The sequence below is a fragment of the Leptonychotes weddellii genome, chromosome 8 (assembly GCF_054177405.1).
Source record: "Leptonychotes weddellii isolate Sample4059 chromosome 8, ASM5417740v2, whole genome shotgun sequence".
NCBI lineage: Eukaryota > Metazoa > Chordata > Mammalia > Carnivora > Phocidae > Leptonychotes > Leptonychotes weddellii.
In genome coordinates, this window is record NC_138376.1 from 13,456,599 (window position 1) to 13,480,881 (window position 24,283).

Genomic DNA, 24,283 nt, shown 5'->3' on the forward strand with positions numbered 1-24,283 from the left:
CCTTGTTGATTTTCTGCTTAGATCATCTGTCCATTGCTGAGAGTGGAGTATTGAGGTCTCCTACAATTAACGTATTGTTATCAATAGGACTCTATATTTTGGTTAACAGTTGGCTTATGTAGATGGCTGCTCCCATGTTGGGGGCATAGATATTTACAATTGTTAGATCTTCTTGTTGGATGGACCCTTTAAGAATGATATAGTGTCCTTCTGTGTCTCTAACTACAGACTTTAGTTTAAAATCTAATTTGTCTGATATAAGAATTGCTACCCCAGCTTTCTTTTGAGGTCCGCTGGCATGGAAGATGGATCTCCATCCCTTCACTTTCAGTCTGGATGTATCTTTGGGTTCAAAATGAGTCTCTTGTAGACAGCATATGGATGGGTCCTGTTTTTTAATCCAATCTGCAACCCTGTGCCATTTCATGGGAGCACTTAGGCCATTCACGTTGAGAGTGATTATTGAAAGATATGAATTTATCCTTTCTCTTGTTGATGTGATGTATCATATTTGATTTATGAATATTGAACCATTGCAACCCAGGAACAAATCCCACTTGATTGTGGTAAATGGTTTTTTTAATGTGTTTTTGGAATCAGTTTGCTAATATTTTGTTGAGGATTTTGGCATCTGTGTTCATCAGAGATATTGACCTGTAATTCTTTTTTTTTTTGTAGTGTTTTTATTTGGTTTTGGTATAAGGGTAATGCTGGCCTTATAGAATGAACTTGGAGGCTTTCCTTCTTGTTCTGTTTTTGGAATAGTTTGGGAAGAAGAGGTATTATCTATTCTTTAAATGTCTGGCAAAATTCACCTATGAAGTCATCTGGTCTTGGACTTTTGTTTGTAGGGATTTTTTTTTTTTTTCCCTGAATACCAGCAGTGAAATTGAAGTAGTAATTTGTTCAGGTTTTCTACTTCTTCTTGATTCAGTTTTGAGAGGTGATCTGTTTCTAAGAATTTATTTCTTCTAGGTTGTCCAATTTGTTGGCATATAAATTTTCATAATATTGTCTAATAATCCTTGTATTTCTGTGGTGTCAGTTATTATTTTGCCTTATTTCTGATTTTATTTGAGTCCTCCATCCCCTCACCTTTTTTTTTTTTTTTTTGATGAGTCTGGCTAAAAGGTTATCAATTTTGTTGATCTCTTCAGAGAACCAGCTCCTGACTTTGATCTGTTCTATTGCTTTTTTTTTTTTTTTAGTTTCTATTTTATTTCTGCTCTAATCTTTATTATTTCTTTCCTTTTACTGGTTTGGAGTTTTGTTCTTTTTATACCTTTTTTAAGTGTAAATTTAGGTTCTTAGTTGACATTTTTCTTGCCTTTTAAGGTGAGCCTGTATTGCTCTAAACTTCGCTCTTAGAACAGTTTTTGCTTCATCCCAAATATTTTGGACTATTGTGGTTTCCCTTGTATGTAACTCTTTTTTCTTACTGCTTTTAAAATTCTCTCCTGGGGCACCTGGGTTGCTCAGTTGGTTAAGTGTCTGCCCTCAACCCAGGTCATGATCTCAGGGTCATGGGATCGAGCCCTGCGTCGGGCTCCCTGCTCAGTGGGTAATCTGCTTCTCCCTCTCCCTCTGTTCCTTCCCCCCTGCTCATGCTCTCTCTCTCTCTCTCAAATAAATAAATAAGTAAATCTTTAAAAAAAATTTAAAATTGTCTATCACCCTCTTGCACTATTGATGGAAATTCAAACTGGTGCAGCCACTGTGGAAAACAGAATGGGGTGCCTCAGAAAGTTAAAATGGAACTACCCTATGAGGAGCGCCTAGGTGGCTCAGTCGGTTAAGCATCCAACTCTTGATTTTGGCCCAGGTCATGATCTCAGGGTCGTGAGATCAAGCCCAATGTCAGAGTCTGCACTGAGCATGGAGCCTGCTTAGGATTCTCTCTCCCTCTTCCTCTGCCCACCCCTCCTCACCCCCCAACACATGTGTACTCTCTCTAGGAAAAAAAAAAAAAAAGAACTAAAAACAACTACCCTATGATCCAGCAATTGCACTACTGGGTATCTGCCCAAAGAATACAAAAACACTAACTTAAAGGGATACATACACCCCTAAGTGTATAGCAGTATTATTTATAATAGCCAAATTATGGAAACATCCGAAGTGTCCCTCCATAGATGAATGCATAAAGAAGTTGTGATATACAGACAATGGAATATGATTCAGCCATAAAAAGAATGCAATCTTGCCACTTGCAACAACGTGGATGGAGTTGGAGTGTATAATGCTAAGGGAAATAAGCCAGAGAAAGACAAATACAATATGATTTCACTCATATGTGAAATTTAAGAAACAAAGAAGCAAAAGGAAAAAAAAAGAGACAAACCAAGAAATGGACTCTTACTATAAAGAACAAACTAATGGTCACCAGAGAGGAGGTGAGTGGGGGGATGGGTGAAATAGGTGATGGGGTTTAAGGAGTGCACTTGTGATAAGCAGCGGGTGCTTTTAAAAAAAAAAAACAACTTAAAAACAAACCTTAAAATAAAAAATATAGATCTTTTAAAGTGTTCTTTAGCCCCAAATATAAAGCTATATTATTTTACCCTTGCAAAAAATTTAACTTCCCATTAAAAAATAAGAAGTAAAATTCTCTATCACTACTTTTTGCCATTTTAATTACTGTGTCTTGGTGTGGACCTCCTTGGGTTGATTTTGTTAGTGGGGGGCTCTCTGTGCCTCCTGGACCTGGATGTTTGTTTCCTTCCACATATTTGGGAAGTTTTCAGCTACTATTTCTTCAAATAGATTTTCTGCCGCTTTTCGTCTCTCTTCTCCTTCTTGGGTCCCTATAATGTGAATGTTGTTACACTTGATGATGTTGCTGAGTTCCCTTCATGTGTTCTCATTTGTTATTCTTTTTATTCCCGTGTTCAACTTGATTGCTTTCCATTACTCTCTCCTTCCGGTTGCTGATCCATTGTTTTGCTTCCTCTATTTATTCTATCTAGTGTATTTTTAATTTCATTTATTGAGTTATCTCTGGTTCTTTTTATGTTTTCTCTCTTTGTTGAGGGTCTCACTGAAATCCTCCACTCTTTTCTCAAGCCTAGGGAGTACTTTATGACCAATACTTTAAATGCTTTATTAAGCATATTACTTAATCTCTGTTTTGTTTATTAGCTCCTTTGCTGTGATTTTGTCCTGTTCTTTCATAGGGGACATATTCCTCTGTCTCCTCATTTTGTCTAATTCCTTGTGTCTGTTTCTACGTGTTAGGAAAGTCAGCTATGTCTTCTGCTCTGGAAAGTAGTGGCCTTATGAAGAAGAGGTCCTGTGGTGCCCTGCAGTGCCGTGTCCCATTTATCAGAACCTGGCCCTGCGGGGATGTCTCAGGTGTGTTGTGTGCACCCTGCTGTTGTGGCTGAGCCTCATTTGCCTTCAGTCTAGTTATTTAAATGGCTCTCTTCGCCTGCCGTGGGCAGGGTTTAGTCCCTGTGTTGTTAGTGAGCCAGTCTGGGGCCACACCGGGCTTGAGTTGAGTCAGACCAGGCCCAGGCCCGGGATGCAGTAGCACCAAACTGCAGGGTGCTCTCCCTGAGAAGTTTTTGTATGTGGCCAGGGCCTGCAGTCAGACCAGATGTCTGCCCCCAGCCCATGGCTGGGGCTGCAGTAGGACAGTGTGTGTGGTTATCTTCCCTTACCCCAGTGTAGGCGTCACTTTGGAGTGCCGCTGGGCCCTGGTGGGGCTGCTTCACACTGCCGGGTTTGTGGTGCCACTTTGGATGGGTTCTGGCCCCGGGCATATTGGAGGGGGCAGGTCCACAGGAGAATGAGTGGGTGGGGGAAGGAAATGGCACCTGCCAGCTCGTTTGTGCTTGGAGAAGTCTCCTAAAGATCCCTGCCTGTCCAGCACACACTCTGAGAGGAGAATACAAATCTCCCTCCCATACAGCCCAGGGGTCTTCAAACTGCTGCTTCTACACTGTATCTCTGCGGGCTGTTTGTTGTGCTGTCTTTTTAAGGTTAAAAACTCAGTTTCTTCTCACTCTCTGGCTCTCCTAGAGCCAGCCTGCTGACTTAGAAGTTCCAGCTGTTAAGCCCCACTGATTGTAAGAACTCATGAAGTTAAGTCTCTCTGGTTTTCAAAGCCAAGTGTTATGGAGATTTGTCTTCCCAGTGTGGGGCCCCTGTGTCTGGGCTGCCTGGTGTGGGAGCTGCTCCTCTCCCTTCCCCATACCAGTGGTGCCCCTCCCTTTCAAGGACGGGCTCATGGGTCAGTTTTGTTCCCGACTGTGTTTCCGCCCTTCCTAATGTGGCCTCTTCTCTACATTTAGCTGTGGAGAGTCTGTTCTGCCAGTCTTTGGGTCATTTTCTGGGTTATTTACGTGGATGTGGTTGTTTATCTACTTGTATCCATGGGATGAGGTGAGCTTAGGGTCCTTGTACTCCACCGTTTTCCTGGGAAGATCAGAATTTGGATAATCTTAACAGAGCACAAAGTTGGGGCTGAAATGAAAAAGATAAATTCAAAAAGAACAAAAGCTTAAAATCCCATTTAAGTAAAAAAAAAAAAAATGAGTTGTATAAGTATAGGATGGATAAGGTTTGAATTTGACAGCAATTAACATGAAAATCACCTGATAATCAGTACTGACTGATGCAGTGTGTGAATGCAATCTCATGATACCTTAATAGAAACATAATCTCATCAGAAGAGGCCACCAGTCTTTCTGCACTCTTCCCTGAGTAGGCACTTTCAGAATACCATATTCCAATACAGCAAATATAATGAAAAATACAACTGAAGCAGTGATTTCATTTCTGTCTGGAATACTGTGGATACTGTCTGAATTTGTAGAGTTAATTACTAAATTCCTGTGAAGTGAGTGGTGATATAATTAGTATAAAATAAGTTTGAATTTCATAGGGTAGTATATGTAATAAAATACTTGGTAGATTTGTAGAAAGTAAGCAAGAACTTGGTATTTTTATAATAAAAATGCATAAATAGTTAATTCCTTGATTATATTCCACATAAGTTTCAAGAGACCATGGTCTAAATCCTTGCTAGTCGAAGTGTGGTCTGTGGACCAGTAGCATCGACCTCACCCAGGAGTTTGGTAGAAATGCAGATGTTTGGGCCCCAACCCAGACCAAGTTAATGGAAACTTGTACTTTAGCAAGATCCTCAGGCAATTTGTATGATAATCAATAAAGAGCATGAAAAATTCTGAACCTTCAAGTGTGTTCACTGAGAGCTTTAAAAAGCTATAAAGAGGTCACTAAATTTCTTTTATATTATCTTAAAGCACGATGCCATTCCTTGGATAGAATAATAAGAAAAATGAAGGACGGTGCAGTAGTGATGACTTGTGATTATTTCATTGTCCTTCTAGGCAGTTCCATCATTTTTACATTTTCATAGTTTTTTTTCTTTTTTTAGCACAAATTTAAATGCCTGAGTAGTAATGAGATAATTTCTGCGATGATTAAATAACAAGATGTTTTAAAAAATATAGAAAATATAAAATCACTAAGATCCCACAACGTATCTTAGATTTATAAAAGAGTCCACAGGACTCATGTTAAATGCAAAATAGAGTGAGTTTTATTCTATTTTAAAAATATACAGTTTTTTTTCTTTGTTTTTTGGAAGAAAGAATCGTCTGAAAAAGAAACTCAAAATAAAAAATTGGGTCCAGTACACCCTGATGACATATCCGGTGTTAAGAGGGTTAAGGATCTTACGCAATATACTGGAAACCACATCACACATAAGAAAATCTAGGTAGGAATGCAAAGTAATATGAAATGTAAGTATCAAGTGAATCCTGTAAAGATTGAGAACAATGAGAGTTTATTAATTCACTCACTAATTATTACGCAATAGCTATGTACCAGGCATTGTTCTTAGAACTGGGGATATAGTGGCCTATTGGAGACCTATTGGAAGGGCCAGACAATAAACTAGCCAGTGAAAGTTTGTATAGTAAGTGCTGTCCAGGAAAAACAGAGCAGGTAAGGAGATAGAGATTCTGCATCACAGATCAGGACACCACAAGGCAGACGCTTTCCTCCTCCCTTTGTAATTAAGCCCATGAGAGATGGAGCCAGGAAGCGCTGGAGGAGGAGTTTCCCTTTGACAAGACACTGAGTGAAATGAGATAAAGAGCCACGTGGGGGAAAACAGAACGGAGCAAACAAAACTGCAGTGATCTATTCTGTTCTAAATAAACCTTTCATCTCCCTAATTGAGGGAAGCTGCCCTGCAGCCTCAGGGTTCCCCAGGACGCAGCTACAATCAGCCCCTCTTTTTTTGGTCCGCTTACTGTTCTGAGATGGGAATCTACAAAGAGCCCTACCTCTGCCACCCCAGCTCTGAAACCTTTCACTCGGAAGGGATAAAAGACACTGGTTGTTACTGAACTTCGTGCACACTTCACACGGCAGTGCCAGTCTTGAGCTCACGGTCTCAGTTTCCACATCTGTAAACTGGGAAAAATACGCAACTTGCAGGACTAGATAACATATATCCCATGCCTGGCACACGAGTGTTTGGTAAACAGGTGCTGTTATCATTACTCATCGTTATGGTTCATTTATATTTCTCTTCAGTTGTGGTAACCAAATATGTCCCCCCAGATGCTTCAATACCTGACCTAGATGGTTTCAGTCTTGTGAGAATTACTCTGTAAGACAGACAATAACAATTCAGAGTTCCTCTAAATGACTGAGAATTTCCTACCTATTTTGTGTCCTCAGCCGCTCCCTCCAGAGCACCGTGCTGGGAGGTAGATGGTGAGTGGGTTTGCAAATTCATGTAAAATACACATAAATACACCTTCTGGGAAGTCAACTGCATGAAAGCCAGAGAATTTCATATGTCTACTTCTAGCCATTCTCTAAATTTCATTCACAAATGTAAACACATTCCGATTCTTCAAACACACGAGAGACTGGCTAAGAACCATCCCTCAGGGGTCACCAAAAGAAGGGTCAACGTTAGGCAGCCATCCGGAGCCCTGGGAGCAACACAGAGGTTTCGCTGTGTGACAGTACTCCACTTTGTGTCCCTTGTCTCTGGAAGGAGATGCCATCTCCCTGTCTCTCAGTTCTGTATAACTCAGCCTTGACCCTGAGGGTCCCAGGAAGGTTTCAGAGTTGTATCTGGTTAGTCTAAGAAGGATATATTCCTGAGCTGGTTGGATCCCATTTCCTGACCTGCCATTATCAAATGCTTTGGGTTTCGTTTTCTCTGAAATCCTTTTTTTTTTTTTTTTTTTTTTTAAGGCAAAGGTTTGGATACCATGTCTTCTTACAAACTCAGCAGTCTGTCTTACGACTGTAATGATTTTGCTCATTTTAAAAAGAAGTGAGGAAAGAGTTGGTGGTGGGAAATAACTATTCTGGTCAAATAAGTGCCCTTAAAATGTTCTATAAAACTGTATCAACAAAATAGGACAAACACCAAGATCTTGAATCACCGCATTATACAATATACTGCCCATGATTGATAAATGCTAAAACCCCCAAAATGCCTAAAACATAAAGGAAGGGACATGAAGAAGGAGTGAAGGCATGAGGGAGGGAAGAGAGGAAGAAGAGGAAGGAAAGGGAAGAAGGAGCTGAGCTCCAGCCAACATAGCTGGGAGGGGGTGGGAGTCCCAGTCAGCACTGTGCTGGCAAAAAAGTAGGTATGCTTTTCATGACTCTCCTGTTTCCAAGTACTCTCAGAAAAAGGTAGCTGAGGCCGGAGTGCCTGGCCAGCCTGTCCACCAGCACTGCGAGCTGCGTGGCACAGAGCCAGGAAGACCATCTCAGCTTTGCGTAAGGAGTCAGCCCAGTGGGTTTGCCTCGGATGGGTCATCACTGCCTCCAAATGATGGTCTTCCTAGTGGCAATAGAACAAGGAGCAGGGGCAGGACATCACCTGGGTGTTGTGCAGCCCTGCCCCTCTGGTAGAGATGAGCATGGTGTGAGGAGTGAGGATGGCAGGTGCAGTGCATGTCACGAGGTGCGTGGAGGCTAGCTTGCTCTGAGTTCTGGCTCGTCCATTAGAAGGATCTGTTTCTGGTGCTCTTGATGCTTTTCTGTAAATCCTTTCCGTATGGAATCATTTCCCTTGGCACAAAGAACATCTTCAGTGTACATTGTAGCGCACTTCTGCTGGCTACAAACTCTCTCACTTCGGCATCATATGAAAATGGTCTTATTTCACTTTCATTTTTGAAAGATATACTGTTCGACCTTGCAGTCCCCGAGCAACCACTGATTTGCTTTCTGTCACATATATGTTTATATTTCCTAGAATTTCATGTAAATGGAAACACATAGTATGTTCTCTTAGTCTAGCTTCTTCATAATTTGAGATCCATCTGTGTTGTGTGTGCATCAATAATTCTTTTATTTTGTTGAGTAGTATTTCATTGTACAGATACGCCACAATTTATGCATTCACCTGTTGGACATTTGGAAGGTTTCCATTTTTTTAGCCATTAAAAATAAAGCTTCCATGAATATTTGTGTAAAAGTCTTTGCAAGCATACATGCTTTACTTTTTCTTGGGTAAATATACCTAGAAGTAGTATGCTGGATCATACGGTAGGTGAATGTTGATGTTTTTACCAAACTGCTAAACTGTTTTTCAATGTGGTTGCACCATTTTACATTCTTAGTAGCTGTGGTAAGCAAGTAGGGATACACAATTAAATAAAGCTCCACTTGCTTCTGATCTTTCTATCCTTCAGCCATTGTTATACACAGCCATAAATTAAACTTAAAGTCATGGAATATTCCACTGGGTAGTTACCCAAAGAAAACGAAAACACTGATTCAAAAAGATATATGCACCCCTCTGCTTATTGCACCACTATTAACAGTGGCCAAGATATGGAAGCAACCCAAGTGTCCATCAATATATGAATGGATAAAGAAGATGTGGTATATATCTACAGTGGAATACTATTCAGCCATAAAAAATGAAATCTTGCCATTTGTGACAACATGTATAGACCTAGAGGGTGTTATGCTAAGTGAAAGAAGTCTGACGGAGAAAGACAAATACCATATGATTTCACTTAGATGTGGAATCTAAAAAACAAAAGCAGAAACAGAACCACAGAGAACAAACTGATGGTTGCCAGAGGGGAGGTGGGGGAGGGGAAGGGCCAAATGGATGAAGGGGAGTAGGAGATACAAGCTTCCGGTTATGGAATGAAGAAGTCATGGGCCTGAAAGATACCACACAGGGAATATTGTCAGTGATCCTGTAATAGCATGGATGTGTACATGTAGCATTACAATGACATTTTAATAGCACTGTATGGGGACAGATGGTAGCTACACTTGTAATGAGCACAGCATAGCTTACAGAGGTGTCAGATCACTATGTCGTATGCCTGAAACCAATGTAACATTGTGTGTCACTTGTACTTCAATAAAATAAATAAAGTCCTGGAACATGGACTTTACTATGTGGGCAAGGGGAAATCCCTGAAGTTGTTCTAGAAGTGGAGATGGAGAATTGTTTGGCAGAGAATTATGTGGCCTCGGGAACTTGGATCACAGTCTGGAGGGGAAGCCATGGCCATGGATGGGCGTCTTCCTTGGTTCCTAGGATTTCCTGTGTAGAGCTGCAGAGCCACGGGATGGCTAGCGTGGGGCCCTCTGAAGTATGGGGATCAGGACAGCATTCCTCTTGCCGAGGTGTAAGGGCAGTTCTGTTGCCCTCTTCTAATCTGTCCAAATAACCATCTTTAAAAACCACCTTAAGCCCCCCTCCTGCAGGGTCCTCTGTCATTGTGGCAGTTCTGTGTATCTCTTCCTACTCAGTTGTTTGCTGTTTGCCTTTCTCTGTATGTGTCACTTTAGCAATTTGTAAGCTTCTGAGTCCTTTTTGTCCTATGTCTGACAAAGTGTTAGTACATAATGGCTGTTCAAAAATGTTGGCTGAGTGAGCAAAGTGTGCTGCGTGTAGTGTAGTTTGTTGATTTTTCTTAGCTCTTGGGTTTTGGTGTTCGTCTTAGGAAATCACCCAGCATGCTTTTCCCATAGAACCGAGTGTGCAGCTATGAATTCATTACCCGTGCTGCTCTCTCCCACGCTGTGCCAAGCGTTCATCTTAGTTGACTAATGCTACCCAACCTCTGTACTTAACGTTTTACTAATTCGGGGTAAATTTTCATTTGTTCTTCTGATTTCCTCTCATTACCTCATCAACGTCTTTTTAGATTGCATCCTTACTAACTGTATTAAATAACTGAGAAATAGAGAGTTCATTTTTATTCAAGTTTCTGATTTTCCCAATATTGGCTTTATTTCCATCTGTCTTATGGGTCAGTAGAGACCCTGGCTGTAAACATTCCCCAAATGAGTCCTGTCTCAATCTATTTGTACGTGCTGATTATTCCTGAAATGCTTTTTTTTTTAAATTTTACTTTATTATGTTAGTCACCCTACAGTACATTATTAGTTTTTGAGGGTAGTGATCCACGATTCACTGTTTTCGTATAACACCCAGTGCTCCATGCAGTACGTGCCCTCCTTAATACCCATCACTGGGCTAACCCATCCCCCATCCCCCTCCCCTCTAAAACCCTCAGTTTGTTTCCCAGAGTCCATAGTCTCTCATGGTTCGTCTCCCACTCCTATTTCCCCCCCTTCATTTTTCCCTTCCTTCTCCTAATGTTCTCCATGTTATTCCTTATGTTCCACAAATAAGTGAAACCATATGATAATGGACTGTCTGCTTGACTTCACTTTGAAATGCTCTTTCTTCCCTTCTCCAGCTAGAAGGTGTCCTAGCATCTTTCAGAACTCAGCAGCAGCAGCATCTCTTCCTGGAAGGCTTCTCTTTTTAAGAGACCTGTATTAAATTTCCTAACTCTATGTTTTTTGTTCGTTTCAGGAGTACAACATAATAATTCATTATTTATACATATATATAATAAAATGATCACAATAAGTCTGATTAACATACATAGTTACAAATTTTTATTCATTTTACATAGAAGTTTGTACCCACTTTGTCCACCCCCATACCACTGCTTCTGGTAACCACCAATCTGTTCTTTGTACCTATGAATTTGGGATTTTGGTTTTTGTGTTTTTAGATTCTACACTTAAGTGAGATCAGAAAGTATGTCTTGCTCTCTTTATTTCACTTAGCATAATGCCCTCAAGGTCCACCCATGTTGTCACAAATGGCAAGATTTCCTTCCTTTTTATGGCTGAATATTTTCTTCCTCTCTGTTCTTACAGTACATCCTTGAAGCTTCTCTCATATTTAAGACATTAATACTGTAATTATTGATTTACTTGTCAGTATCCTGTGTAAAGATGAGTACCATGTCTCATTTGACTTCGTATTTCAGCATCTAACATAGTGCTGGCACATAGTAATGTTCAGATAATTGGTTAATGAATCAATACATTAATGACTGAAAGACTGGAATGTCCCTTCTATTTTATTTATTGAAGTATAATTTAGATACAATGTTATATGAGTGTACAATGTATTGATTCAATTCTATACATTACTCAGTGCTAACCATGATAAATGTAGTCACCATCTGTCACCATACAACGTTACTACAATATTATTGACTGTATTCCCAATGCCGTACTTTTCATCCCTGTGACTTATTTCTTTTATAACTGGGAGTTTGTACCTCTTAAATCCTGTTTATTTTGCCCATCCCCCCACCTGCCTTCCCTCTGACAACCACCAGTTCTCTGTATTTAAGAAGTCCATTTTCTTTTTTTGTTTTGTGTTTTAGATTCCACATACAAGTGAAATCATATGGTATTTGTCTTTCTCTGTCAGACTTCTTTCACATAGCATAATACCCTCTAGGTCGATCCATGTTGTCGCAGATGACACGATCTCTCTGTTTTATGGCTGCATAATAATCCATCTTCTTGATCCACTCATGTGTTGATGAACAGTTGGGTTGCTTCCATAACTTGGCTATTGTAAATAATAGTGCAATAAACACAGGGGTGCATGTATCTTTTCAAATTAGTGTTTTTGTTTTCTTTGGGTAAATGCCCAGTAATGGGATTACTGGATCCTATGGTATTTCAGTTTTAACTTCGGGGGGAACCTCCATATTGTTTTTCACAGTCGTTGCACCAATTTAATTTCCCATGAACAGTGCATGAGGGTTCCCTTTTCTCCACATCCTTACCAACACTTGTTATTTCTTGTCTTTTTGATAGTAGCCATCTGACGAGTGTGAGGTGGTATCTCCTTATGTTTTCAGTTGATTTTCTCTGACAGTTAGTGATGTTGAACATCTTTACATGTGTCTTTTGGCCATCTGTATATCTTCTTTGGAATAATGTCTATTGACATCCTCTGCCCATTTTTAAATTGGAGTATTTGTTTTTGGGTAGGGAGTTGTGTGAATTCTTCATATATTTTGGATATTAACTCCTTACTAGATATTTCATTTGAAAATATCTTCTCCCATTCAGTAGATTGTCTTTTTGTTTTGTTGGTTTCTTTTGCTGTGCAGAATCTTTTTATTTTAGTATAGTCCCAGTAGTTTAGTTTTGCTTTGTTTCCCTTGCCTAAGGAGACCGATCCATAAATATATTGCTAAGGGCAATGCCCAAGAGATTACTGCCTATGTTTTCTTCTAGAAGTTTTATGATTTCAGGTCTCACATTTAGGTCTTTAATCCATTTTGAGTTTAGTTTTGTGTATGATGTAAGGATGTGGTCCACTTTTACCCTTTTGCATATAGCTGTCCATTTTTCCCAGCAGCATTTATTGAAAAGACTGTCTTTTCCCATTGTACATTCTTGCCTCTTTTGTCATAGATTAATTGGCCATATAGGTTTGGGTTTATTTCTGGGCTCTATTCTGTTCCATTGATCTGAGTCTGTTTTCATGCCAGTACTGTACTGTTTTGATTACTATAGCTTTGTAGTATGTCTTGAAATTTGGAACTGTGATACCTCTAGCTTTGTTATTTTTTTTTTTTAATTTTATTTACTTTTGAGAGAGAGAGAATGACAGAATGAGAGGGGCGAGGGTCAGAGGGAGAAGCAGACTCCCCGCCGAGCAGGAAGCCCGATGCAAAACTCGATCCTGGGACTCCAGGACCATGACCCGAGCCGAAGGCAGTCACCTAACCAACTGAGCCACCCAGGCGCCCTCTAGCTTTGTTCTTAAAATTACTTTGGCTGTTTGAGGTCTTTTGTGGTTCCATACAAATTTCAGTATTTATTCTATTTCTGTGAAAAACACTGTAGGTATTTTGATAGTGATTGCATTGATCTATAGATTGCTCTGGGTAGTATAGACATTTTAACAATATTCTCGTAATCCACGAGCATGGTGTATCTTTTCATTTGTTTGTGTCACCAGTTTATCAGTGTCTTACCAACTTTCATCAGTTGTCTTAAAGTTTTCGGAGTATAGGTCTTTTCACCTCCTTGGTTAAATTTATTTCTAGGTATTTTATTCTTTTTGGTGCAACTGTAAATGGGATTGTTTTTTAGATTTCTGTTATTAGTGTATAAAAATGCAACAGATTTTTATATGTTAATTTTGTATCTTGCAACTTTACTGATTTATCCATTTTAATGGATTTTGGTGGAGTCTTTAGGATTTTCCATCTGTAGCATCATGTCATCTGCAAACAGTGACAGTTTTACTTCTTCCTTACCAATTTGGATGCCTTTTGCTTCTTTTTCTTGCCTGATTCCTGCAGCTACAACTTCATAGAACCATACTGAATAAATGTGGTGAGAGTGCACATCTTTGTCTTGTTCCTGATCTTAGAGGAAAAGCTTTCAGCTTTTCACTGCCAAGTATGATGTTAGCTCCTAGGGGGTTTTTCAGATACAGCCCCTATTATGTTAAGGTATGGACCCTCTGAACCCACTTTGTTGAGAGTTTTCTTCATGAATGGATGTTGTATTTTGTCAAATGCTTTTTTGGCACCTATTGAGATGATCATATGGTTTTTATTCTTCCTCTTGTTAATGTGATATATCAGATTGATTTGCAAATATTGAACCACCCGTGCATCTCCAGAGTAAACCCCACTTGATCCTTTTTAATGTGTCGTTGGAATCGATTGCTAATATTCTGTTGAGGATTTTTGTGTCTAGTTCATCAGAGATACTGGCCTCTGGGGGTTTTTTGTTGTTGTTGTTGTGTTATTTTGTTTTGTTTTTATAGTGTCCTCTGGTTTTGTTACCAGGGTAATGGTGTGGAATGCCCTTTGTTATTCAGTTTTTCCACTCTGCTCTCTCTCCATATCTTCCCCTCTCTTTTATTTCTGGTCTTCCACTGTGACTAAATTTCTGCAATATTATAGAACTAATACAAGCTTTGTAACCTTTAGTTAGAGTTTTCTTAGACCTACAGATGTGAGAAAATGGATTTTGGACCATAGCAAACAGACTGAAAAAGTTTAAACATGTGTGGGTGGATGTGGCAATGAAAGGAAGATTTCATTGGTAATTTGTTATGAAGGTGGGTTCATCAGTGAGGTTAACATTCTTTGCTCAAGAATGAGAGGACTCAGGATTGATCTGCTCTTTTCTAATGGCAACACAAATCTTATTCTGTCACACTGACATGTGAGATAGGTGACCTTTCTCAAGTCTAGAGGTCTCCCCAAGATGTCCTTCATAGAAACCAAAACACTGTATAAAAACTTCCAAGCTTGGTTTAGCCCAGATACTTTTTATAGAGCTACAATTAAATGATAAAGGTCCTAATACGTGGCCAGCAGGTGTAGGTGCTAATAAATGTCAGCCACTGATCCTCATCCACTCTCCCAAGCTTCCTAAAGTCACCAAAGATCTAAGTTTCCTTGAAATTTTCTCAGGATCAAAGTCACAAACAAGAAAATAGGTCTAAATGGGGGCACCTGAGTGGCTCAGTCATTAAGCGTCTGCCTTCGGCTCAGGTCATGATCCCGGGGTCCTGGGATTGAACACCACATCGGGCTCCCTGCTCAGTGGGAAGCCTGCTTCTCCCTCTCCCATTCCCCCTGCTTGTGTTCCCTCTCTTGCTGTCTCTGTCAAATAAATAAAATCTTAAGAAAAAAAAAAAATAGGTCTAAATGGTAGGTGCCAATCACCAAAAGTACAGATCTTCTTTTCAGATGCCAGTAACTTAATTCTCCTCTTTGGCACTTATACTTTCTTTGAAAATGAGATGCTTTGTTGACTGCACTCCCACTGTTGATTATACAGAATGTTCTAGATGAACGTCCTGGGGGCTGTCACACTCAGCTCACCAATCCACTGGCCCCAAACTCCTCTTCAAAGATCCCTTTCCTAGGAACACTGCAACCATAAGATTCTTAGCAGAAATTCTCCTATCCCAACCCGAATCCACTTAAAGTGGCAGTAATAATCTGATATACCCTAGTGACACTGTTTACTGTGATATTAAATACATATTCATGTATAGAAAAGGTTTTGAAAACGAAATATGAAGGTTATGAAGAAAATAGCTATAGTGCTTAATTTCCTTATTTGAAAAATAAGTCCCCTTTAAAGCTTTAGAGTCAGCTTTGTAAAATACAACTCAGCTGAATTTTCATTTAACAATTACATTATATTCTGTAGGTATAGACCCTCCCTGTTGTTTGCACACAACTTCTGTTAATTGCAACAATAGACGTTGCTTATGGGAAAGCTTATGCCTCTAAGCATTTTAGGGGGAAATGAAATTAAGGTCAATAACCCTTCAGTGTTTAAATGTACCAAGCCTGTTTTCCAGAACTCCTGTTGCCTAAGGAAAGGAAAAAGAAATTCTTTCCAAATCCACACAAGCTCGTGAAGGGTGAGGCTGCATTTAACTCGTCCATTTTCCTAAAGTCTTTACAGCCGAAATCCCTGAAGCTAGGACTGGGAGATTCTGGCCGCTGTTCTGTTGTTAGTGGTCTGTTTTGAGAGTTTCCCCAAAAAAACCCACTTCAGTCATTTTTTCCTTATCTTTTCAGGAGCATCTAAAGGCCTTTGATGATGAAATCAGTGCTTTTTTGGACAATATGTTTGGACCTCGAGGTAAGTAAGCGACTCGAGAACTTCACGTGGAAGAGGGTTTCGTCACTTCTGGTGTTTTTAAACAGGATGGTGCTCAACATTTAGAGATTGAACTTCCCTCACCTTTGATATCCTTCTCCCAGAACATCCAGAAAGCCTCAGTTCTCCTGCTCAACCTTCCTTGGGATGAAAGTCCTGGGGCCGCAAGCAGGGACGGAGCGCGGTGCGGTGCTCTGCTTCGGTGCCTCGCTGGCTACCAACGCAGTCGCCGCTGTCCTGCCCTCCGCGACTTCCTCTCCTCTCTCCGCCGCCCACTCACCGCCCACCTTCCGCACCTGCGCAGTCAGCCGTAGTCTCTGCGATTGCGGTCTCAGCGGTGCGCTCTCACTCCGCCCAGGCTGTGGCTGGAGCGCCTGCGCGCCTGCGCACTCGACCGTCCCTGTCACCTCAATCTCGCAGTGGGGCACCGTCCCCTCCAGCGCCTCTCAGGGCGCTGGGGACATCTTAGTCACACTACACAGCTTGCAGATGAATGAGTATTTGCCAAACAACATGCTTTGTTTCACTTGAGCCCTGCTGGTTCACAGACTGGAAAATCTGTGGTTCTCTACAGGTTATTTCCCCAGCACTGTTGGGTAGGGGGTGGAGGGAAAGGAGGTTTTCCGGTCTTTCAAAAATCTTTAAATAGAGTCATGTAGAGATTATTTAGACCACTTCAGTCTGTATATAGGCTTTACAAGCTATCCTAAATGAATGACTGTTTGTATAATTTTAATATAATGATACTGTGATTGTATAGAGCTTTAAAAAAAAAAAAAGATTTTAAGTAATCCCTACATCCAACATGGGGATCGAACTCACAACCCCGAGATCAAGAGTCACCCGCTCCACTAACTGCGCCAGCCAGGTGCCCCTGTATGGAGCTTTTAAAAATTTTCACGTAGCCTTTTCCCCCCCATTTTATCTTTGTGACAATCCTGTGGGGTAGGCAGGGCAGGATATCTGTATCTGATAAGCTTTAATGACTGATCTCTGCCTCACAGTTCTCGTGGGTGGGAAGGAGAACGGTTCCCACAGAGGGCACAGTGCTCTAACTTGGGCATGCGGTGTTTCTTGGTGTCTGTGGCTTTCTATTTGACACTGCCACTGGAGAGTGAAACAGCGTTCTCTCTGACCTGAGTTCGCACTGAGCTTTGTGTTTACTAAGATCACCATGATCTGGAATTATGTGGGTGGGGGTCACGGAAGGATAGGCTTGCAGTAGTTTACTCAGCTCTGGTCTGTTTTATGGAAAGTTCTTTTGTAGCGAGGAGACTGTAAGATTGACTGTTGACAACTGGATCAGGTGACCTCCACAATGACAGGGAATCTAGCATCTGGCCATCAAGAATCTGTTTTCCTTTACTAAAAGTGGCACAAGCTTAAGTTGACTGGCAGGCCACCTCGTAGACTTCTGGGTGTCCCCTCGTCTCTTCCATATTTACTTATTCCATATTATCATCAAGGGATATTGTTGGAGGCAGATATCTGACACAGATGTACAGCTAACACTTATGTCCCAAAGATAATCTTATTACAAGTATTTGTTTCTATCTTTTGGTTGGGACAGTTATTCTCCTTGACAAATGTGAACATTTACAGGACCATGACAAAAGAAAACAACTTTCAGGTGCTGTATTAGTTTTATAATATGTGCTTGACTCATTGTGCCAGTTGATCTATATTTAATGGCTCAGAACTAAGTGGATGCATAAGTGAGAGTAGAAGTAGAAGGCCTGGGCCCTCTCTCACAGAGCATATACTGTGGGGCGGGGGCAGTCAAACCACCCCATCTGAAACAACTGGAAAGCAAGAAAGTAAACCATGTGTACTGGTTTTCTAGGGCCACAGTAACAAAGTACCACAGGCTACATGGCTTAAAGCAACAGTGATTATTCTCTCACAGTTCTGGAGGCTGTAAGTCTGAAATCAGGGTGTTGGAAGGGCTGTGTTCCCTCTGCGGTTCTAGGGTACAGTCTGTTCCCTGCCTCTCTCCCAGCTTCTGGTGGTGTCAGGAATCTTTGGCGTTGCTTGGCTTGGAGATGCCTCTCCTCAGTCTCTGCCTTCATCTTCACACGGCTTCTCCTCCCTGTGTCCCTATGTCCAAATCTCCCCTTGTTATATAGGGCACCAGTCACTGGACTAGAGCCCACCTGATCTAGTATGACATCATCTGAACTTGGTCATACCTGCAAAGACCCTATTTCCAAATAAGGTCACAGTCACACAGGTCTCAGGAGTTAGGACTTGAACATATCTTCTGGGGGACAGAGTTCAATCCATAACACTGTAACAGGAGGTAGGGTAGCAGTTTAGGGCAAATATTTAACTTTTTTATTCTCTGTGCCTCAATTTTTCTCAGGCCTTAACTGGGGATAATAATATCACCTATATGGTGGATGTGTCTATTACCTTGACTGTGGTGATGGCATCGTGGGTGTTTGCTTAAGTCCAAACACATCAGATTGTACACATTAAATATGTGCAGGTATATCAATTATACCTCAGTAAAACTGTTAGAAATATCATCTATATCATTAGATTGCTCTGAGAATTAAATACGTGAATGCATGTAAAAGGCTTAGTGCTCTGTAAATGTTAGTTGTAATAACAGTTACAGCCATAATAATAATTCTAAAATGAGACTTGTGGGATACCTGGGTGGCTCAGTCGGTTAAGCGTCTGCCTTCGGCTCAGGTCATGATCCCAGGGTCCTGGGATCGAGTCCCGCATCGGGCTCCTTGCTCCGTGAGGAGCCTACTTCTCCCTGAGCCTGCCACTCCTCCTGCTTGTCTCCACACCCCCCCTTTCTCTCTGACAAATAAAATCTTTAAAAAAAAAATAAAATGGGCGCCTGGGTGGCTCAGTCGTTGGGCGTCTGCCTTCGGCTCAGGTCATGGTCCCAGGGTTCTGGGATCGAGACCCACATCGGGCTCCCTGCTCCATGGAAAGCCTGCATCTCCCTCTCCTGCTCCCCGTGCTTGTGTTCCCTCTCTCACTGTGTCCCTCTCTGTCAAATAAATAAAATCTTTAAAAAAAATAAAAAAAAATGAGAATTGTTATGCAGATGAGGAGCTGTAGTTATGAAAGAGCACTAGGAAACGGCTCCCTTCAAAAGGCAGGATGTTTTTCGGGTCTTGAGAGGCTGCGTAGGATTTAGATATGGAGGTGGACATTAGGAAGTGACAGGCACATACCACAGACTTTTATGACTAGTGATTACCAGCTAGTTCTATGAAAGTTAATCTCTGTTAGTCACATGGATGCTGAGATGAGCCCCTTTCCTACTTCTTATCTCTGTCACAACCAGAGGGGTTTCCAGAACAGGAGATGGGACAGTGAGGGCTTGAGAAGGCACTTTCCTTGGTACTGTCTATCCGGTGGGGTGGAGTAAGGGAAGCTGGGATGCGCAGGGTAGGTAGAGTGGAGCAGAAAGAGGGGCAGAGATGTGGGAAAAGCAGAGACAGGAAGAAAAGGGCATGATCTGCTGGAGAAATCTGTTCCTTCCAACTCCATTTACAGAGATTAAAAACAGCATGCTATTTTTTTAAACTAATTTATTTGTCAGAGAGAGAGTGAGCACAAGCAGGGGGGAGGGGCAGAGGGAGAGGGAGAAGCAGACTCCCTGCAGAGCAGGGAGCCCGCTGTGGGGCTCTATCCCAGGACCCGGGATCATGACCTGAGCTGAAGGCAGACGCTTAACTGACTGAGCCACCCAGGCATCCCACAGCATTCTATTTTTTATAATTGTGGGCCAAATTATTTTCTTTATGTAAACAACGAAAAAGAGCAGAATAGAGAACTAAGATCATTTTGTGCCTATAGTTCTTTTCAGATGTTACTAATTATATTATAGAACTATTCTGTGTATTTTATTTAGATTTTTACATTTTCACTCTCCAGACTAAGGAACGCTTGGTGTATCTTGGTCCTTCCTCCTGGCTGTTTATACTTCTAGTCCATGGTCAGGTTTAGGTCCTCGGTTGTATTCTCTGCCCACATGTCTGAATCATCAGCTCCAACGCTTTGCCTTGGCTGTCTTGAGCTTCCCCTGCTTGCTGTGCAGTCCCACGGCTCTGGCTCGGCTGAACTCTAAGCTCAGCCTGGTTTACCGCATAGTGGTTGTCTGTGAGCTCCGCAGAGTGTGGGTTTTATGAAGGTAGTATACACTATCCATACCCCTTCTCTCCTGCCTGCTCCAAACTTCCCGGAAGGAGGCAGCAGCAGGTGTAATGGGCTGGGCATCAGACAGGAATTCAGATCCCGACTCTGCTGTCCACTATTGTGTGGTCTTGGCAAGTTACTGTGGCTTTCTGAGCTGGTTTTCACCCACAAAATGACATAGGAATACTTCCTATTTATTGAGTTAGAGTAAATATCGTTAACTGTTCCAACGAAGACACTAGAACTACTACTTCCCACCTTAATTACTTGTCCCTGTCACTCCGTGTTCAGCCTAAGCTCTGCTTGCTCCACGAAACCTTCCTTAACTACTCCCACCCCCATGGGGTGGTTCTTCTGAACTGTAACCCAAATCCAGCTTAGTCAATGCCGGACTCTTGCTTGTTGTATTGGGTATGTACAAATAAAATATACGTGACAGTAGGCCTTAAAAGTTCTCATCAAAGAAAAAACATTTTTGTGACTAAGGTGATGGATGTTAACTAGACCTACTGTGGTGATCGTTTTGCAGTGTATTTGCAAATACTGAATCATGCCATACACCTGAAACTCATATGTTGTATGTCAGGCATACCCCCATTAAAAAAAAAACAAAAAATCCAAAAAAGTTGTAAATATATGTGATAAAATTTTATAACTAAACAGAAGTGCTACTTTTCAGGATTCTCACTGTATATGTTTCTTTTCAGATTTTCGAGTCAGAGGATGGTTCATGTTGGACTCCTACCTTCCCACCTTTTTTCTTACTGTCCTGTATCTGCTTTCCATATGGCTGGGTAACAAATACATGAAGAACAGACCTGCTCTTTCCCTCAGGGGCGTCCTCACCTTGTACAATCTCGGAATCACACTTCTCTCCGTATATATGCTGGTCGAGGTAAGTGTTTGCGTCGCAGAGCTGGTGGCCGGGGAGGCGGCGCGTGGGCGAGCAGAGCTGGTGGCCGGGGAGGGGGTGCGCCGGCGAGCAGAGCTGGTGGCTGGGGAGGGGGCGTGCGGGCGAGCAGAGCTGGTCTGCCACAGCGGTCCACGCTCGCTCTCAGTACTGCTCTTTAGATCTCCAGAACTGTTCCAGTGTTTGCTCTTACTTCTTCTGAAAGTCTTGGAAATCTTTCTCACTTGAATTTTTCTCATCCCTTTAGTCCTTAGTCTTTCACTGTAATTTTAAATCACAATTTCGATCTGAATGGGCCTTTAAAGCTACAATGTTCTGATTTTCTCCTTTTAAAGATCAATACTGAGGTTTGGAAAAGGTACATGATTTGCCAGAGAACAGATCGCTATTGAATGACTGACATTTTTAAGTTGATTTAATATTGAATGCAGTTGGTTTGAAATACAAATACATAGGCCCTTCGAGACAGCTGCCCACATCTTTGGGGCCCCTGTGACAGCGAAAGCGGTGGTGGGGCTGTTTCTCAGGACGACCGTGGAGGCCGGGCCGACGTTCCAGCCCAGCTCTGGCTGCCCGCATTACATCACGCATCGCCCATTCCTTTGCAATGTGCCAAACCCAAGTAATTCTGCAAGTAGAAGAAAAAGTAACAGTTGCCCTGCCTGTGAACCAAAGGCTGTTGCAGTCCACTGCAAAGGAGAATCCAAAAGTGCCAAATTAAACCTGCTCCAGCGAGCAGCCTCGGGGAGGGAAGACAAAAACATGAGCAAACCTGAGGGAACAGGATAAAGTCATTCGTGCTCGGTTATAAATGTCTTATGGCACAACTGTAGTTGCCTTCCTGGTCCTCGGATTCTAAAAGAACATAAATCCTTGCCTAACGTCTGGATCCTCCCCAGAGTTTAATCTGTGCCTTGTTCGGGTATGCACCATTCTGAGTACGGTTCCTAACCGTTACTTTCCATGCCTACCGCCCTGTGATTGGAGGACTGGCAATGGACTCTGGGGTCAGGAAAGCCAATCTGCAATCCTCTCACATCGATTCTCCTAATGTCCCTCACTCTGAAAGGGGAATCCCCAGTTAGCTTTGCAAGTAAGCAAGTTTCCCTTCACTAGGTGAGCTCGCAAGATCTAGCAGTTGACAGGATTCGTTTCTCTGGGAAGAACCAAAGGGAAAGATTCTCTTCCTTGGGATTGTTTCCAGAAGCAGCACCCGTGTCAGAAGGGGCAGCCTGAACGTCTGACTACACCGGAAGCTCTAGCACCTGCTGGAGTCAGAAGGCCCGAATTCGGGAGCCACTGTTGCTCTCGCTATGATTCGAGAGCAGTTACTTAGGCTCTCTGACCCTTAGGCAACTTACCTTTAAAATGGAGATCCGGTACTTGTCCTCCTTAACTCATGGGGGAGCTGTAAGGATTAATCCGTTCTGTTTGGCCAACATTCTGTGAGCACCTCTTCAGTGCTGTGAATTGTACTAATAAGCCAAGGACATAGGAAGATGAGTAACACGTGACTTCTGGACTTGAAAATCTCAGACTAGTACACAGTAGGAGTTAGTAAATATGAAAATGCTGTATAAATTTTTTTTTTTTAAAGATTTTATTTATTTGACACAGAGAGAGATAGCGAGAGCAGGAACACAAGCAGGGGGAGTGGGAGAGGGAGAAGCAGGCTTCCCGCCGAGCAGGGAGCCCGATGTGGGACTCGATCCCGGGACTCCGGGATCACGACCTGAGCCGAAGGCAGACACTTAACGACTGAGCCACCCAGGCGCCCCGAAAATGCTGTATAAATATTGAAGTGCATGATACTCACCATTAAAGGAACAGGAACAATAGGTTAGTGTTTGAACAAGTAAATGGTTTCTGCTCCTTTTTAGGGAGGACATCTGCCCTGAGCCCATTCCCTGCTATGAATTTTATCTATTGCTTATCCACTGTTGCTCCTTTCAGGCTTCTGTACCTCGTGGTTCAAAATCGCTATTGATTGCCTCCTAGTCTCCTGAGACTGTAGCCTCCTCCAGGGCAGGCATAAGGTCTTGGACAATTTTGGGGTATGTTTAATAGCCACTAGTTGAGTGATAGGTTGATTTAACCTTGCTAATTTTTAGGCCCAGTTCAGACGTTTGCATAGGCCAGGAAGTTACCGCTAAAATTGTTAACGTTATTTCAACAAATATGTGTGGATTTCCTACACTGTGTCAGACTCTCTTCTAGATTCTACAGCACAGCCTTTCCCTTGTACAACAGTGAGTGGTGGGCTGGTGGTGAGGCAGGAAGGCCTCTGAGCATGTGATATTTGAGCAGAAACTGAATGATGAAAATCAAGCATATGAAGATTTGGGGAGAGTGTGTTTATGCAGAAGGAGCAGCAAACATAAAGGCCTTGAGGCAGGAACAAACTCGGGGTGTTCAAAGACCATAAAAAGAAGCAGTGCAGCTAGAACACCCTGGACAGAGGAGGGAACGATCCAGAATGAGGTGGAGAGGTGGCAGATTCATAGAGGGTCTTGGAAAGTATTTGCCTTTTATTCTGAATAAAATGGCAAGCCACTAGAGGATTTTCATTCTCTCTTTCTCCCTTTCTTCTTTTTTTTAAAAAGCCTGCAGTGGGGAGGGGCAGCTGGAGAGAGAGAATCTCAAGCAGACTCCCTGTTGAGCACAGAGCCTGACAGCAGGCCTCCATCCCACCACCCTGATGAGATCATGACCTGAGCTGAAATCAAGAGTTGGCCGCTTAACTGACTGAGCCACCCAGGAGCTCCAGCTGCTTAATTCTATTTAGATTTTAAATTGTGAGGTAGTTTTAAACAATCTAAATGGTTTTTTTTTAGTAGTTCAGCTGTTTCTGGTGTTCAGTTTTAACACCCCATCCCTGCCTACTCTATGTATTTCAACAGAGCTATACCTTTACACATCTCTGTTAAGCAGCCATAAATAGTAGGCCTTTGCTTAGTTTATGTAATATGTTAACTAATCGTGGTGATCATTTCACAATATACACAATGTATCAAATATTCAAAGGCCTTGTCAGACTTGTCAGATGTATAGGTTTCTTTTCATATCCAGAGATATTTTTCATTCAGCAATTGTAAATGACTACCTGCTCCATGTTACTGAAGTTGGAAAGGTTAAAAATTTTCTCATAAGAGGGGCGCCTGGGTGGCTCAGTTGGTTAGGTGACTGCCTTCGGCT

General features: G+C 41.9%; 1 protein-coding gene across 1 annotated transcript in view; it reads left to right on the forward strand.

Moving 5' to 3' along the window:
• The window catches only part of ELOVL2 (ELOVL fatty acid elongase 2), a 74,196-nt gene that overhangs the window by 33,887 nt on the left and 16,026 nt on the right, over positions 1-24,283 (forward strand). Inside the window, exons 2-3 of the mRNA XM_006739817.3 lie at positions 15,933-15,996; positions 20,886-21,073. Coding sequence (XP_006739880.1) covers positions 15,933-15,996; positions 20,886-21,073 — 252 coding nt within the window. The remainder of the gene's footprint in view (positions 1-15,932; positions 15,997-20,885; positions 21,074-24,283) is intronic.